The following is an 18,061-nucleotide window of genomic DNA, read 5'->3' as shown; positions in this document are numbered from 1 at the left end:
TAGGATTGCCATTTTTGTTGAATCCCATATCAATGGCACACTAAATAAGTATACTCCCCTAAACGTTTTGCCCCGTGCACATAATCCTGCCAAGTAGGTCACAATTTAGTTACGGTCAGATACTGGTTTCTACACAATGAACTCAGGAGCACAACTAAGAAATTAAAAGGAACAAGTTAAAAGAGATTTAGTAAGAATGCCTGAACCTGCACGATTCTGACGCTCTTTTCCGTTTTGCGTTGCGTCACTCCATCACAGAGATATTCACAGTTTTTCCTTTCGGAGCACAGTATGTGAAATCTCTGCTTGAAGTCCAACCGGGTGTTTCTTTAGAGTCTTCTTTGGGGGCATGTGCTTTCACTACTCCCTCCTAAAGACTGTCAGCCACAGCTCAACAGCTGATCTAAGAGGCTAGCAGTCTCAGATGCTGATGATCTCTGATTAGCAGCTACTGGGACAGAGGGGTGAGAGAACACCACACACACAAATACACACACACACATACACATACTTAACAGAAATGTCCAGTTGGGCTAAACGAAGAGATTTCACCTACATACTGCAATGGAGTGACACATTGCAAAACAGAATGGAACGGGCAGAATCAGGGAAGCTCAGTGATTTTTACAATCTATTTAACTCACATTTTTTTTTAAAGAAAGTACAGACCATGAGGAGGCCCATGACTGGTCTGGTCACAACAGTCTGTAGTCGCCGTTGGACTGTTAACGTCCAATCTGTGAATGTTGTCTATGGCTTAATTTGTCCGTATTTTGCGCTTTGTATATAGAACACACATGTGCACACGCCAGATTTTCTGTTGTGGAATTGCGCCCAGAAAGTCTGCAGCACCCGACAATAGTAGCACTGCATACGATCTTTCTCAAAACCTCAATGACATGAAGTGGATGCAACTTGAAATCCACATCAGGTCCATTTGTGATGAGGATATCACCATGGATTTCACCTTTTGCAAAGTAAAGAATGAAATGTGCAGACAAGATGCTGAATTGACACTACTAAATTTCTGCTCCAGTGCCCCAAGTCTCTCCTGCATATGTAAGTCTAGCTGAAGGCTATGTCCAGACTTATCTAGGGTTTTCAGGAGATTTCACCCTGTGTACTGCATTTCCGAAACAGAACGGCCACAGAAGCTTTGTTTATTGTACGATAGAAATCGTTCTAACTATACCTAAAAAAAAAAGTACCAGTCAACCATCAGCTTCCCAAGTTATGGCAAAAATGAAATTTGGCCAAGAATAATAAGAAAAACAGGAGCAACCTGTAACTTTTGAGTTGATGGAAGCCAAAGGGTAGCCTAAGAGGGGCCACAAGAGACCCAGATGGTCATGATAGCAGCTTACTTCTCCATGCAAGGCAAATAGACAATGGGCATTCAAGAGCCTTTGCCAGTAAAATACAAAAAGTTCAAAAAGTTACGGAAGACGAGGTAACTATTAGCGTGCACATGGGTGATGGCACCCAGCTCAACAGACATCCTAAATTTTTCTTATCATTCAATAATGCAGACTTGTATACTACTACTGCACTACTAAATCGTTATACACTGAATATTATCGGAAGCACATCGCATTTTTTGTTCTGTTATTAAAGAGGATATCTGGGACTTATGTAATTGCTATCAGAGGCAACTACCTGTCTATTGTACTCAATGCCGGTCATTGACCACTCATGCCGGAGATTCAGCTACTCCCTGTCGACAGAGCAGCAGTTTCTCTTCCTGTTGAGAGGGCAGAACTACTGGTGTCATGCTGATTGACAGTTGGCTTCCTCTAATCAGGCAGCGGGAGCCGACAGTCAATCAGCATGACACCAGTAGTCCCGCCCTATCAACAGGAAGAGAAACTGCTGCTCTGTCGACAGGGAGTAGCTGAATCTCTGGCAGGAGCGAGCAATGACCAGCGCCAGGTACAGCAGACAGGTAGTTGCCTCTGATAGCAACTGCATTAGTCCCGGATATCCTCTTTAAAATGGACACATAAAAGGAAAGCAGATTGGCATCATTCACTGTAATTGGGTCTGTTACAAATTGCATCAGGTATATAAAAATTTTGAGCAATAATGTAGAAGATGGGTAAATGGAGAACAAGTTGATCAAGGATTGTTACAGACCAGCCCAGAATGATGTAGTTTTAGAGCCCACTTAAAAAATGTAGATGCTGGAAATAATGGTGTGTGGGGTAATGCATTCCAGAGACCTGGTGCAGCACTGGTAAAGGTTTGAGAGGTCGGAATGGAAGTTTCACCTTACAGAAGGTGTTAACCACAGCATGTTGGCAGATATAGATGAGGGAGCAAACGTAGGTGCAGCACTGTACAGAACTTTGTGGATGTTATTGCATTCTAAAATAGATGGGTAACCAGTGCAGTGACTGGTACATGGTGGAGGAATCGGTGCAACAGGTGGAGTGAAAGATTGTTTCTGCATTCACAACAGACTGTGGAGGGAAAGACAGATAAGTAATGAGTTACAGTTGTCAGTTAGGTCAGTGGAAACCTGGGGCATGGTCATGTTAATCTTTTACGTTTAATCTTTCATTTTTCAAGCTGATACATGCCACTTCACGAAACACTTTGTTTTTTTGTTTGTTTTTGTTTGGTTTTTTTTGTGGGGGAAGGTGGGTGTACTTATTTGAAGAGTTTCTTGCAGCCTTTTTATTTGAGAATGCCTAGATTGGAGCAGATTCCAAGAGGAAGGTAGGGAAGGAAGGAAGGAGACATTGTTGGTCAAGAATTGCTACTAAAGTTGAGCAAAAAGATTAGGTAGGAGGAGGTTCATAGTACTCTGGTTTGGGGCCACTAACTACCGATGTGGTCGCTGAACAAGGGTCATGTGAAACCTTTTCTCAACTCTAGAAAACAATCCTTGAGCAGCATCACCAGTCTTAGGGTATGTTCACATGCAGAGTTTTGGTTTTTTTTAATGCAATTTTTAAGCTGTGTTCTATAGTACCAGCAAAAGCTAGGAGATTTCATAAATCTCCTGCACACATTGTTTTTTTTCCTGACTGAATTGGAAAATTGCTGCGCTTATGAAAGAAGCAGCATGTCACTTCTTTCATCATTTTTCCACCCATAGAAAACAACAGGCAAATGCAAAGATGCAGAAAAAAAAGCAGATATCAAGTTTTGCTGTATTTTTGAAGCAAAAACCTAAGGAAGTTGCATCATGTTGTTTTGGGGTCACAAAACTTTATCAACATGCACAAGAGACAAGAAGAACACAGCAAAAATGCAAAGTGTGAACATAGCCTAATAGTCTTTTATTGGCAGCAAGGAAAGGTCTCAAAAATGGTGCCGAACTTTAACAAAGTATTTTACAAAGTTACATAACTTATTGATCACACCCATTACATTTTATATTCAAAGGAATAGGCAAATCTCTTACATATCCCAGCTATTTATATACCTCAGTACAGGAGTTAAATTCTATTATTGCACAATACTGTAAGACATATTCCCAACTTCAATTTAAAAAAAACAAAGCGAGCTGCTGTTATGTCTGACGTTGCTAAGGAATCCTCCTTTGTCTGGAAAGAGACCTTGGTCATCAGATGACATATTACTGCTGGCTAAAGGACTGTTTTCAGCTGCGTTCCAGTAAACTACTGGCTGAAAAGATATTTTTGTGAAAAAAAATAATATAAATATATATATATATATATATATATATATATATATATATATATATATATATATATATATATATATATATATATATATATATATATACTAGCTGTACTACCCGGCTTCGCCCGGGTTAATGACTGCTGTTAGCAAAATAGAATGTGTTAACAAAAATTTATTCTGCACACAAAAACCACAAAACAAATAGATAGAAATGTAATTATTAAAAGGCAAAAACTAAGCAAATAGAAGCATTTCACAACATATATTAGCTTTGTTATACTGAGAATGTCTTTGTTGCCTATATTAACCAATCAGAGCTCAGGTTAATTAACTGTAGCAAAATAGAAGCTGAGCTGTGATTGGTTGCTATTGGCAGCCTGATAAATCCCCAGCCAACAGGAAGCCCTCCCCCCTGGCAGTATATATTAGCTCACACATACACATAATAGACAGGTCATGTGACTGACAGCTGCCGTATTTCCTATATGGTACATTTGTTGCTCTTGTAGTTTGCTTATTAATCAGATTTTTATTTTTGAAGGACAATACCAGACTTGTGTGTGTTTTAGGGCGAGTTTTATGTGTCAAGTTGTGTGTGTTGAGTTGCGTGTGGCGACATGCATGTAGCGACTTTTGTGAGATGAGTTTTGTGTGGCGACATGCGTGTAGCAACATTTTGTGTGTTGAGTTGCATGTGACAGGTTAGTGTAGCAAGTTGTGTGCAGCAAGATTTGTGCATGGCGAGTTTTGCGCGTGGCGAGTTTTATGTGTGGTGCATTTTGAGTATGTGCAAGTTTTGTGTGAGGCAACTTTTGCATGTGGTGCAACTTTTGTACATGTGGCAATTTTTCTGTGTGTGCAAGTTTTGCATGAGGTGAGTTTTCCATGAGGTGAGTTTTGCACGTGTGGCGAGTTTTGCGTGAGCCTAGTTTTGCATATGGCGAGTTTTGCATGTAGCGAGTTTTGAGTGGTGACTTTTGTGTTTCGACTTTTATGTGGCGAGGTTGGTGTGTGTGTGTGGTGAAATGTGTGCTGAGGGTGGTATATGTGTTCAAGCACGTGGTAGTGTGTGGCGCATTTTGTGTTTGTGTTCATATCCCCGTGTGTGGTGAGTATCCCATGTCGGGGCCCCACCTTAGCAACTGTACGGTATATACTCTTTGTCGCCATCGCTCTCATTCTTTAAGTCCTCATTGTTCACATCTGGCAGCTGTCAATTTTCCTCCAACACTTTTCCCTTCACTTTTTCCCCATTATGTAGATAGGAGCAAAATTGTTTGGTGAATTGGAACGCGCGGGGTTAAAATTTCACCTCACAACATAGCCTATGACGCTCTCGGGGTCCAGACGTGTGACTGTGCAAAATTTTGTGGCTGTAGCTGCGACGGTACAGATGCCAATCCCGGACATACACACATACATACATACACACATTCAGCTTTATATATTAGATATACCTGTATGTAATCTCCTGTATATAGTATATACCTGTGTGTCATCTCACCTATATATAGTATATATCTGTGTGTCATCTCCTGTATATAGTATATACCTGTATGTCATCTCCTCCTATACATAGCATATACCTGTGTCATCTCCTCCTGTATATACTATATACCTGTAGGTAATCTGCTCCTGTATATAGTATATACCTGTGTGTCATCTCCTCCTGTATATAGTATATACCTGTATGTCATCTCCTCCTGTATGTAGTATGTACCTGTATGTCATCTCCTCCTCTATATAGTATATACCTGTGTGTCATCTCTCCTGTATATAGTATATATCTGTGTGTCATCTCCTCCTGTATATAGTATATACCTGTGTGTCATCTCCCCTGTAAATAGTATATACCTGTGTGTCATCTCCTGTATATAGTATATAGCTGTATGCCATCTCCTCCTGTATTAGCCCTCGTTCACACGTTATTTGGTCAGTATTTTTACCTCAGTATTTGTAAGCTAAAATGGCAGCCTGATAAATCCCCAGCCAACAGTAAGCCCACCCCCTGGCAGTATATATTAGCTCACACATACACATAATAGACTGGTCATGTGACTGACAGCTGCCGGATTCCTATATGGTACATTTGTTGCTCTTGTAGTTTGTCTGCTTATTAATCAGATTTTTATTTTTGAAGGATACCAGACTTGTGTGTGTTTTAGGGCGAGTTTCGTGTGTCAAGTTGTGTGTGTTGAGTTGCGTGTGGCGACATGCATGTAGGGACTTTTGTGAGATGAGTTTTGTGTGGCGACATGCGTGTAGCAACTTTTTGTGTGTCGAGTTGCATGTGACAGGTTAGTGTAGCAAGTTGTGTGCAGCAAGTTTTGCGCATGGCGAGTTTTGCGCGTGGCGAGTTTTATGTGTGGTGCCTTTTGAGTATGTGCAAGTTTTGTGTGAGGCAACTTTTGCATGTGTTGCAACTTTTGTGCATGTGGCAATTTTTCTGCGTGTGGCAATTTTTCTGCGTGTGCAAGTTTTGCGTGTGGCGAGTTTTGCACGTGTGGCGAGTTTTGCATGTGGAGAGTTTTGCGCGTGGCGAGTTTTGAGCGGCGACTTTTGTGTTTCTACTTTTATGTGGCGAGGTTGGTGTATGTGTGGTGAAATGTGCACTGAGGGTGGTATATGTGTTCGAGCACGTGGTAGTGTGTGGCGCATTTTGTGTGTGTGTTCATATCCCCGTGGTGGTGTGATTATCCCATGTTGGGGCCCCACCTTAGCAACTGTACAGTATATACTCTTTGGTGCCATCGCTGTCATTCTTTAAGTCCCCCTTGTTCACATCTGGCAGCTGTTAATTTGCCTCCAACACTTTTCCTTTCATTTTTTCCCCATTATGTAGATAGGGGCAAAATTGTTTGGTGACTTGGAAAGCGCGGGGTTAAAATTTCACCTCACAATATAGCTTTGACGCTCTCAGGGTCCAGACGTGTGACTGTGCAAAATTTTGTGCCTGTAGCTGCGACGCCTCCAACACTTTTCCTTTCACTTTTTCCCCATTATGTAGATAGGGGCAAAATTGTTTGGTGAATTGGAAAGCGCGGGGTTAAAATTTCACCTCACAACATAGCCTATGACGCTCTCGGGGTCCAGACGTGTGACTGTGCAAAATTTTGTGGCTGTAGCTGCTACGGTTCAGATGCCAATCCCGGACATACATACATACATACATACATACACACACACACACATTCAGCTTTATATATTAGATATATATATATATATATATATACATACATACACACAGTACAGACCAAAAGTTTGAACACACCTCATTTAAAGATTTTTCTGTATTTTCATAACTATGAAAATTGTACATTCACATTAAAGGCATCAAAACTATGAATTAACACATGTGGAATTATATACTTAACAAAAAAGTGTGAAACAACTGAAATTATGTCTTATATTCTAGGTTCTTCAAAGTAGCCACTTTTTGCTTTGATGACTGCTTTGCACACTCTTGGCATTCTGTTGATGAGCTTCAAGAGGTAGTCACCGGGATTGGTCTGCCAACAATCTTGAAGGAGTTCCCAGAGATGCTTAGCACTTGTTGGCCCTTTTGCCTTCACTCTGCGGTCCAGCTCACCCCAAACCATCTCGATTGGGTACAGGCTTGGTGACTGTGGAGGCCAGGTCATCTGGCGTAGCACCCCATCACTCTCCTTCTTGGTCAAATAGCCCTTACACAGCCTGGAGGTGTGTTTGGGGTCATTGTCCTGTTGAAAAATAAATGATGGTCCAACTAAACACAAACCGGATGACAGCTTTGCACACTCTTGATGAGCTTCAAGAGGTAGTCACCGGGAATGGTTTTCAATTCACAGGTGTGCCCTGTCAGGTTCAATAAGTATGATTTCTTGCCATATAAATGGGGTTGGGACCATCAGTTGTGTTGTGCAGAAGTCTGGTGTATACACAGCTGATAGTCCTACTGAATACTGTTAGAATTTGTATTATGGCAAGAAAAAAGCAGCTAAGTAAAGAAAAACGAGTGGCCATCATTACTTTAAGAAATGAAGGTCAGTCAGTAAGAAAAATTGAAAGTGTCCCCAAATGCAGTGGCAAAAACCATCAAGCGCAACAAAGAAACTGTCTCACATGAGGACTGCCCCAGAAAAGGAAGACCAAGAGTCACCTCTGCTTCTGAGGATAAGTTTTTCCGAGTCATCAGCCTCAGAAATCGCAGGTTAACAGCAGCTCAGATTAGAGACCAGGTCAATGCCACACAGAGTCCTAGCAGCAGACACATCTCTACAACAACTGTTAAGAGGAGACTTTGTACAGCAGGCCTTCATGGTAAAAAAGCTGCTAGGAAACCACTGCTAAGGACAGGCAACAAGCAGAAGAGACTTGTTTGGGCTAAAGAACACAAGGAATGAACATGAGACCAGTGGAAATCTGTGCTTTGGTCTGATGAGTCCAAATTTTAGATCTTTGGTTCCAACCACCGTGTCTTTGTGCGATGCAGAAAAAGTGAACGGATGGACTCTACATGCCTGGTTCCCACCGTGAAGCATGGAGGAGGAGGTGTGATGGTGTAGGGGTGCTTTGCTGATGACACTGTTGGGGATTTATTCAAAATTGAAGGCATACTGAACCAGCATGGCTACCACAGCATCTTGCAGCGACATGCTATTCCATCCGGTTTGCGTTTAGTTGGACCATAATTTATTTTTCAACAGGACAATGACCCCAAACACACCTCCAGGCTGTGTAAGGGCTATTTGACCAAGAAGGAGAGTGATGGGGTGCTACGCCAGATGACCTGGCCTCCACAGTTACCAGACCTAAACCCAATCGAGATGGTTTGGGGTGAGCTGGACTATAGAGTAAAGGCAAAAGGGCCAACAAGTGCTAAGCATCACTGGGAACTCCTTCAAGATTGTTGGAAGACCATTGCCGGTGACTACCTCTTGAAGCTCACCAAGAAAATGGCAAGAGTGTGCAAAGCAGTCATCAAAGCAAAAGGTGGCTATTTTGAAGAACCTAGAATATAAGACATAATTTCAGTTATTTCACACTTTTTTGTGAAGCATATAATTCCACATGTGTTAATTCATAGTTTTGATGCCTTCAGTATGAATGTACAATTTTCATAGTCATGAAAATACAGAAAAATCTTTAAATGAGAAGGTGTGTCCAAACTTTTGGTCTGTACTGATATATATATATATATATATATACACACATGTACATATACATACACTGGTCAAAAAAGTAAAGGGAACACCTAAACAATAGAATACAACTCAAAGTACATCAAACTTCTGTCAAATCAAACTGTCCACTTAGGAAGCAACACGGTTTGACAATCAATTTCTTATTCTGTTGTGCAAATGGAATAGACAACAGATGGAAATTATTGGCAATTATCAAGACACATTCAAAGAAGTGGTTCTGCAGGTGGGGACCACAGACCACATCTCAGTACCAATGCTTTCTGGCTGATGTTTTGGTCACTTTTGAATGTTGGTTGTGCTTTTACACTCGTGGTAGCATGAGATGGACTCTACATCATACACAAGTGGCTTAGGTAGTGCAGCTCATCCAGAATGGCACATCAATGCGAGCTGTGGCAAGAAGGTTTGCTGTGTCTGTCAGCGTAGTGTCCAGAGGCTGGAGGCACTACCAGGAGACAGGCCAGTACACCATGAGACATGGAGGGGGCCGTAGGAGGGCAACAACCCAGCAGCAGGACCACTACCTCAGCCTTTGTGCAAGGAGGAACAGGAGGAGCACTGCCAGAGCCCTGAAAAATGACCTCCAGCAGGCCACAAATGTGCACGTGTCTGCACAAATGGTTAGAAACAGATTCCATGAGGATGGTCTGAGTGCCCAACGTCCACAGATGAGGGTTGTGCTCACAGCCCAACACCATGCAGGATGCTTGGCATTTGCCACAGAACACCAGGATTGGCAAATACGCCACATGACCGGTTTGGCAGTGGGTCAGTAATGGTGTGGGGTGGCATTTCTTTGGAGGGCCGCACAGCCCTCCATGTGCTCGCCAGAGGTAGCCTGACTGCCATTAGGTACCAAGATGTGATTCTCAGACCCCTTGTGAGACCATATGCTGGAAGGAGATCCCTCAGGAGACCATCCACCACCTCATCAGGAGCATGCCCAGGTGTTGTAGGGAGGTCATACAGGCACGTGGAGGCCACACACACTACTGAGCATCATTTCCTTGTCTTGAGGCATTTCCAGTGAAGTTGGATCAGCCTGTAAATTAATTTTCCACTTTGATTTTGAGCATCATTCCAACTCCAGACCTCCGTGGGATATTAGTTGTGATTTACGTTGATCATTTTTAGGTTTTATTGTTCTCAACACATTCACATTCCACTATGTAATGAATGAAGATTTGGAATATTTCAGTCAGTAATATCTAGGATGTGGGATTTTAGTGTTCCCTTTATTTTTTTGAGGAGTATATATATATATTTTACTTTGAGTAAAAAAAAGAATGCTACTTTCTTCACATTAGCTTGTAGTCTTTTATCTGAATGGCTTTATTTACCATTTTACGGTACACAATTACATCAATCAATATTGTCAGTGGACTCACCTCAGCCCCCAAGAATAACATATTGAAACAATTATTTGGGAAATATACAAATTGAGTCACAATTATCTCACTTCATAAACAAGTGTGTGTGGCCAAACAGAATTACATCCCACTGTGTGGGGGCAGGCAAATAACCAAGCCAATGTGGGGCTAGTTATTGCCTAGGAAGACTTGGTCATAAGTGGGCAATTTTTGCTCTTATTTTATTTCCGCTGCTTTTTTTTTTTTAAATACACCATACCATTCCAGAGATTGAGGTCCCAGACCCATATCAATCTGTGACCTCCAGAAATGCTATTTACCTACAGATGTAGTGCTAATCTGCAGATAAATACTGTTTAAACCATTCCTAGCTGGTTTACTGGAGCAGCGCTACAGGGAGAAAATTAAGTTCTATTCTCCCTGCAGCCACTCACTACCAGTCATTAGGGTAGGGCAGGGGGCTGTTATAGTCACCACTCTCAGTACACAGTGATCACTCCCTGGCACATGGACAGCCTGCTTTGCACACATATGCTGCAGAGATGGCTGTCAATCAATGTGCTTAGGCAACAGTTGTAAAGATCAGACCAGTCCCGTCTGCATATTACGATAATGACTGTCATTTGTGGAGCTTAATGCTTTCGACCGCATCATGGACAGGTGGTGGCATTCCTGCCAACTTGGGCTCATGTGGAAAATCTCTCATCTGCACTAGCGCATTGTCTAACGTTGGCCTGTCTGCAGACAGTTCGGAACAAGGACAGCACTCATGATCGAAAATGTGTTCACCTGAACATAGACCTTAGGCCAACCATGGTCATTACAGTATAAACCCTCACACTGTCAAAATCACACAGATTCAGCATCTATACAATTCCTAAACACTTAAGTTCCACCAAATGAGTGTTTTACTTTAAATCTAAGGCCAGCCATAGACAAGACTCTGGCTGAACTGCTGGACCATCAGATATCTGCTAGGTCCTCAGTGGATCATCCATGATCCATGTTCAGTAGGAAAGAAGTACAAGCAGCTGAACACTCAGGGCAGCACCTTATCTGGCACAAAAAAAATTTTAAAAAAATGGGTCAGGTCCACCGAAATTCAACATGTCCGATTCTCGTGTCCCAGTTGATGGTCCAGGATAGCCATAATTACATGGTCCAGGATAGCCATAATTACATGGTCCAGGATAGCCATAATTACATGGAACATGATTAAGGCACTTCGCTGAAACGCGTCGGTTTCTATACATGCCATCCTCCTAGGTGGCCAGTTTTTATACTTCTTATGTTAAGATAATAAAAGGCAATTTTTTATTCCAACCGGATCATCAATTTATGTAGTGGCTATTGGCGGTTGGAGGACCTCCTTCATCCTTGATTTCTTTCCACGTCCTGGACTGGGAAGACTCCATGTGGCTGATACAGCAAGGTGCTTCAGGATGTGGTGAGCTGACTTCCATTCCCTTGCCCTTCTTTGCCCTATAAAATTTAGGTATGCCAGACTTGGTAGATCTAGCTATTTAATCTGTATATGGATTTTTGCAGGATTCACATATTAATGTCCCAGCCATAAAATAGGTAATTAATAGAAGATCAGTGGTGGTCCAACACCCTCCCTCCCCACTGAACTTGATATCTGCTCTGGTAGCACCCATTTACTGAGCGGATCACCATACCTCCTGTCAGTTTAGGGTCAGTTGCTGGAGCGGATATCAGCTGATCAGTGGGGACGCCGTGTGCCAAACCTCCACTGACCTCATACATGGCCTATTCCATCAATATATTAGTCACAGAAAACACCGTTATGGCGTGGAAATGGTTGAATAAACCTAAGGGCCCAATTACGGTAATACTTTTTGAGGTCCAGTGAAGTTAGTAGTCAAACCTATGACGTCAATATGGATTTGTTGACCCATTCTTACTCCTTTTGGGTACATCTTTATCATTTTTAGATTTGACTATTCCTTGATCAGTTCTACATTGCTAAATCAGAGTTGAAGTTGACTTTATCCGAAAGCTTTAGTTCTAATGAATGGCAGCTCTTTAGGAAACTATCTGAGAGCGTTGTATGGTTGTGTCTCCGGTCATCTGCCTGACCGCTACTATTACATAATATAAAGATTCCATTACAGAGGTGTTTTCCCTCCTCCAGATGAGCAAGGAGTCACCAAACGTGGCTGCAATCTACCCTAACAGGAGGGAGCTGCTTACACAATCCCTTGGGCAGGAGATCACAGTGGTTCCCTCACATCTGGTCAGCACACAAGTCCCTCTCTCATGAATCTCCCTTCTCTTCCTGCCAGTGGTAAATGCCATGTCACACAGTGAAAGCGCACTGCAGCCTCACATTATAGAAGAAGCCTGCAAATGCAACCGAGATGCATGCACAATGTCAGCCTTGTGTCCAGCCGACATCCTCTGCCTTTATATATCCACACTACATAGGAAACAATGAGAAGAGGATTTGTAATGAGGGGATACCAGAACGTCCATAGAATGAGACCTGGAGCTCCCCCACCAATGATCAGCCCTAGGCCCAGCTGTGTACAGAGATTCTACATCTGGAGAGGTAAGAAATCCCAAAGAGGAGGACATGTTATCCAGATCCAGCCTGCCAGCAGGGCCTGCAGAGAGGCAACTCACCAAAAACGGCTCCCACCAAATGCATTAAACCCAACACAAGAAACAAAAAAAAGACAATATACAAGAAACAGTCTAAGTATACAAAGCAGGTAATGCCCTCTGCAATAATAATAATAATAAAGTGCCCACAGGTGAAAGGGAGCCGAGGAAACAGCGTGGGAGACTGAGCAAATGTCTCTAAAGTCAGAGGACATATGCAATAACTCTACCAAAGGATGTATACAATGACCCCGTCATCTGTGGGGATATACGAGGTCACCGGGCGTTAGCAGATTAATGCAATCATCATACCAGGGAAAGTACACGATGTCCCCATTATCATAAGATGTATACATGGTCCCCGCCATCAGAAGGTGTATACATGGTCCCCGCCATCAGAAAGAGTATACATGGTCCCCGCCATCAGAAGATGTATACATGGTCCCCACCATCAGAAGATGTATACATGGTCCCCACCATCAGAAGGTGTATACATGGTCCCCACCATCAGAAGGTGTATACATGGTCCCCACCATCAGAAGGTGTATACATGGTCCCCGCCATCAGAAAGAGTATACATGGTCCCCGCCATCAGAAGGTGTATACATGGTCCCCGCCATCAGAAAGAGTATACATGGTCCCGCCATCAGAAGGTGTATACATGGTCCCCGCCATCAGAAGGTGTATACATGGTCCCCACCATCAGAAGGTGTATACATGGTCCCCGCCATCAGAAGGTGTATACATGGTCCCCGCCATCAGAAGGTGTATACATGGTCCCCGCCATCAGAAAGAGTATACATGGTCCCCGCCATCAGAAGGTGTATACATGGTCCCCGCCATCAGAAGGTGTATACATGGTCCCCGCCATCAGAAAGAGTATACATGGTCCCGCCATCAGAAGGTGTATACATGGTCCCCGCCATCAGAAGGTGTATACATGGTCCCCACCATCAGAAGGTGTATACATGGTCCCCGCCATCAGAAGGTGTATACATGGTCCCCGCCATCAGAAGGTGTATACATGGTCCCCGCCATCAGAAAGAGTATACATGGTCCCCGCCATCAGAAGGTGTATACATGGTCCCCGCCATCAGAAGGTGTATACATGGTCCACACCATCAGAAAGAGTATACATGGTCCCGCCATCAGAAGGTGTATACATGGTCCCCGCCATCAGAAGGTGTATACATGGTCCCCACCATCAGAAGGTGTATACATGGTCCCCGCCATCAGAAAGAGTATACATGGTCCCCGCCATCAGAAGGTGTATACATGGTCCCCGCCATCAGAAAGAGTATACATGGTCCCGCCATCAGAAGGTGTATACATGGTCCCCGCCATCAGAAGGTGTATACATGGTCCCCACCATCAGAAGGTGTATACATGGTCCCCGCCATCAGAAGGTGTATACATGGTCCCCGCCATCAGAAGGTGTATACATGGTCCCCGCCATCAGAAGGTGTATACATGGTCCCCGCCATCAGAAGGTGTATACATGGTCCCCGCCATCAGAAGGTGTATACATGGTCCCCACCATCAGAAGGTGTATACATGGTCCCCACCATCAGAAGGTGTATACATGGTCCCCACCATCAGAAAGAGTATACATGGTCCCCACCATCAGAAGGTGTATACATGGTCCCCACCATCAGAAGGTGTATACATGGTCCCCACCATCAGAAGGTGTATACATGGTCCCCACCATCAGAAGGTGTATTCATGGTCCCCACCATCAAAAAGAGTATACATGGTCCCCACCATCAGAAACAGTATACATGGTCCCCACCATCAGAAGGTGTATACATGGTCCCCACCATCAAAAAGAGTATACATGGTCCCCACCAACAGAAACAGTATACATGGTCCCCGCCATCAGAAAGAGTATACATGGTCCCCACCATCAGAACTATACATGGTCCCCGCCATCAGAACTATACATGGTCCCCGCCATCAGAAGGTGTATACATGGTCCCCGCCATCAGAAGGTGTATACATGGTCCCCGCCATCAGAAGGTGTATACATGGTCCCCGCCATCAGAAGGTGTATACATGGTCCCCGCCATCAGAAGGTGTATACATGGTCCCCGCCATCAGAAGGTGTATACATGGTCCTCACCATCAGAAGGTGTATACATGGTACCCACCATCAGAAAGAGTATACATGGTCCCCACCATCAGAAACAGTATACATGGTCCCCGCCATCAGAAGGTGTATACATGGTCCCCGCCATCAGAAAGAGTATACATGGTCCCCACCATCAGAACTATACATGGTCCTCACCATCAGAAGGTGTATACATGGTACCCACCATCAGAAAGAGTATACATGGTCCCCACCATCAGAACTATACATGGTCCCCATCAGAACTATACATGGTCCCCGCCATCAGAAGGGGTATACATGGTCCCCGCCATCAGAAGGGGTATACATGGTCCCCGCCATCAGAAGGTGTATACATGGTCCCCGCCATCAGAAGGTGTATACATGGTCCCCGCCATCAGAAAGAGTATACATGGTCCCCGCCATCAGAAGGTGTATACATAGTCCCCGCCATCAGAAGGTGTACACGTGGTCCCCGCCATCAGAAGGGGTATACATAGTCCTTGCCATCAGAAGGGGTATACATGGTCCATGCCATCAGAGCAATACATGGCCCCACCATCAGAAGGCATACACGTTCCTCATCATCAGAACTATACATGGTCCAAATCAGAAGACGTATACAAGCTCCACGTCATTAGAAGATGCTTGCTCGTTCTCCATCATCAGAAGACGTATACACGGCCCCCATCAGCAGACGACATATACAAAGTCCCTGCCATCAGAAGACGCATACAAGGCCTCCATCATCAGACGTGTACATAGTCCCCATTGACAAAGGACGTGTTCGCGGTCCCCAGCATTCATGTGGACAGACACCAGGTCTTCTCCAGTCCGCACATCTGTGATCTGTACATAGATCTCTGAAGCTCCGGCATAGGATTGAATGGCAGATCCTGAAGACAAGCAGCCCCCATCCCCCACTGAGGAGGGCACCTTTCTCCCCACATCTCATTGTTATCACCACAATAGAGCCGGTGCTGGTCACATCCAGGGGCTCCATCACCCCCACATCCCTGCGGTCACAGGGGTCTGAGGATGAGGGGAGATGAGGAATCCCTGCACGAATCTGATGGAGACACCGGCAGAGCCGGGCATGGGCACTACAAGGGGCAGCATGCCATCGCCTGCCACTCCACAGCCCGGACACATGTGCCGGGCACAGCACACCGCCATCATCCGCAGGCCCTGCAATGTGAACGTGCAACACAAGAAACCGCATCTGCTGCCCATGACCAGGTGGCACTCACCATCGCTGACTGAGGTGGCATGGATGAGCAGGGCGCAGCACAGCGATCCCAGCGCCAGCAGCCCGGGCACATCTGTCCGGAGGGTCGGCATGCTGGGGCCAGGCACTAGCGGGGGCTCCGCAGATGGAGGGGCTCAGCCTGCCAGCCTCCCTCCTCCACGTCCTGCTCTCGGCTCTCCAGGAGGGGAATCCGCTCCGCCGCACTGATTGCAGGGACTGCAGCCACACTCCGGGGCGGTGCAGGAGGGCGCAGGTGACGGGCATGCAGTCCCTGCTCCTCGGCGTCTCTGCCAGGGTGTCCCCCCTGATGATGAGGGGCTGAGGAATCCAGCAGTGTTATTAATGAGAGGGGGAATGGCTGGAGACTAGAGAGGATGTGTGGGCAGGAGAGCGGGAGGGAGGGAAGCAGGGGGCGGGATGGCGGCTGTCCCCTCCTCCTGCCGGGGCTGCACAGCACACTGGCGGAGGCTGCGGTGTGCGCCGTGCCCCACCGAGGTGCCCTCCTGCGTGACAGTCCTATGTAACTGCCCTCCTGCGTGACAGTCCTATGTAACTGCCCTCCTGCGTGACAGTCCTATGTAACTGCCCTCCTGCGTGACAGTCCTATGTAACTGCCCAGTGTACTCCTCGGTGGCGGCCTGGCCACAGACTGCTCCCCCTAGTGGACGGGGTAGGTGGCCTGAATGTGGCAGAGAGCGCTGTGCCAGGAATCTGTGTGGTGCAAGGGCCCAAGAAACAATGACCGGGGCAGCCACACTCAGGATCTCATTCCCTCCTTTCCTGGGCTCCTGTCTGGTAACACACTGGGCAGTTGGTGAGATGTAGGCACACACTACTGCTCTGTGGTGAGGAGCTCTGCTGCACAGCGGCCCACCGGGGGCTTCACCTGCTCTCCTGTCAGCCAGTCCGAGCTGATCAGCCCTGATCCCCTAGTGAGATGTGATCCCCTAGTGAGATGTGATCCTCCAGTCTGATCCTCTATACATGCTGTACTGTGCAATAGTTTTAGGCAGGTGTGGGGAAGAACACTGCCGGCAAGGATGCTGTGAAATACACAAGTGTTAACCGTCTATTTTTTTCCATTAACAAAATGCACAAAAGAGGATTCTAAATCAAATCAATAGTTGGTGTAAGAAACCTTTTTCTTCAGAACTGCATCAGTTCTCAGTACTTGCACACAGCTTTTGAAAAAACTCTGCAGGGAGATTGTTCCAAACATCTTGGAGAACTAACCACAGATCTTCTGTGGATGTCGGCTTCTGTCTTTTCATGTAATTCCAGACAGACTTGATGATGTGTTCAGGGCTCTGCGGGGAGATGGAGGTTCCTTGCAAATTTGGGGCTGATTTTTAGCAAATGGAGTTGGGGACTTGGTCAGGATTAATAGTGGCATCAATGCTGAAAAATACAGGCAGATACTTGTCAGTCATGCAATACCATCAGGAGGCATCAGGTTGGATCCACATTTATTCTGCTGAAGAACAATGACGCCAAACATGACAGCGAATGTCATTAAGCACTATCTTCAGTGTGAAAAGAACAAGGAGTCCTGAAAGTGATGATATGGCTCCACCATAGAGCCCTGATTTCAACATCATTGGGTCTGTGTGGGATTACATAAGCAGTCAGATTTGCACAAGCCTACTGTAAGGAGATGGACATATTGCCCATGTACCCCCCTTGAGGACTCGAGTACTGTTATGATATTATTTGTGTTTGTGTTGTATTTTGCTCGATGGTTGAGAGAGTTATGGTTAAATGTTTGAGACTAGCCCATAGTGAGAGGGGCATAAGTGAAGGGCAGAGACAGTTACCTGTAAGACTGTTAGATAAGGCCCATGTGCCACAGAAACTGGCCTAAGATCTGACTAGTCAGCAG

The 18,061-nt window shown here is 45.0% G+C and overlaps 1 protein-coding gene across 1 annotated transcript in view; it reads right to left on the bottom strand.

The window, feature by feature from the left end:
• Window positions 1–16,569, bottom strand: part of LRP1 (LDL receptor related protein 1) — a 379,537-nt gene extending 362,968 nt beyond the window's left edge. Inside the window, exon 1 of the mRNA XM_077297715.1 lies at window positions 16,184–16,569. Coding sequence (XP_077153830.1) covers window positions 16,184–16,274 — 91 coding nt within the window. The 5' untranslated portion in view covers window positions 16,275–16,569. The remainder of the gene's footprint in view (window positions 1–16,183) is intronic.
• Window positions 16,570–18,061: the final 1,492 nt, after the last annotated feature.

This window comes from Ranitomeya variabilis, chromosome 3 (genome assembly GCF_051348905.1).
Source record: "Ranitomeya variabilis isolate aRanVar5 chromosome 3, aRanVar5.hap1, whole genome shotgun sequence".
Taxonomy (NCBI): Eukaryota; Metazoa; Chordata; class Amphibia; order Anura; family Dendrobatidae; genus Ranitomeya; species Ranitomeya variabilis.
This window is presented reverse-complemented; position numbering and strand designations above follow the sequence as displayed.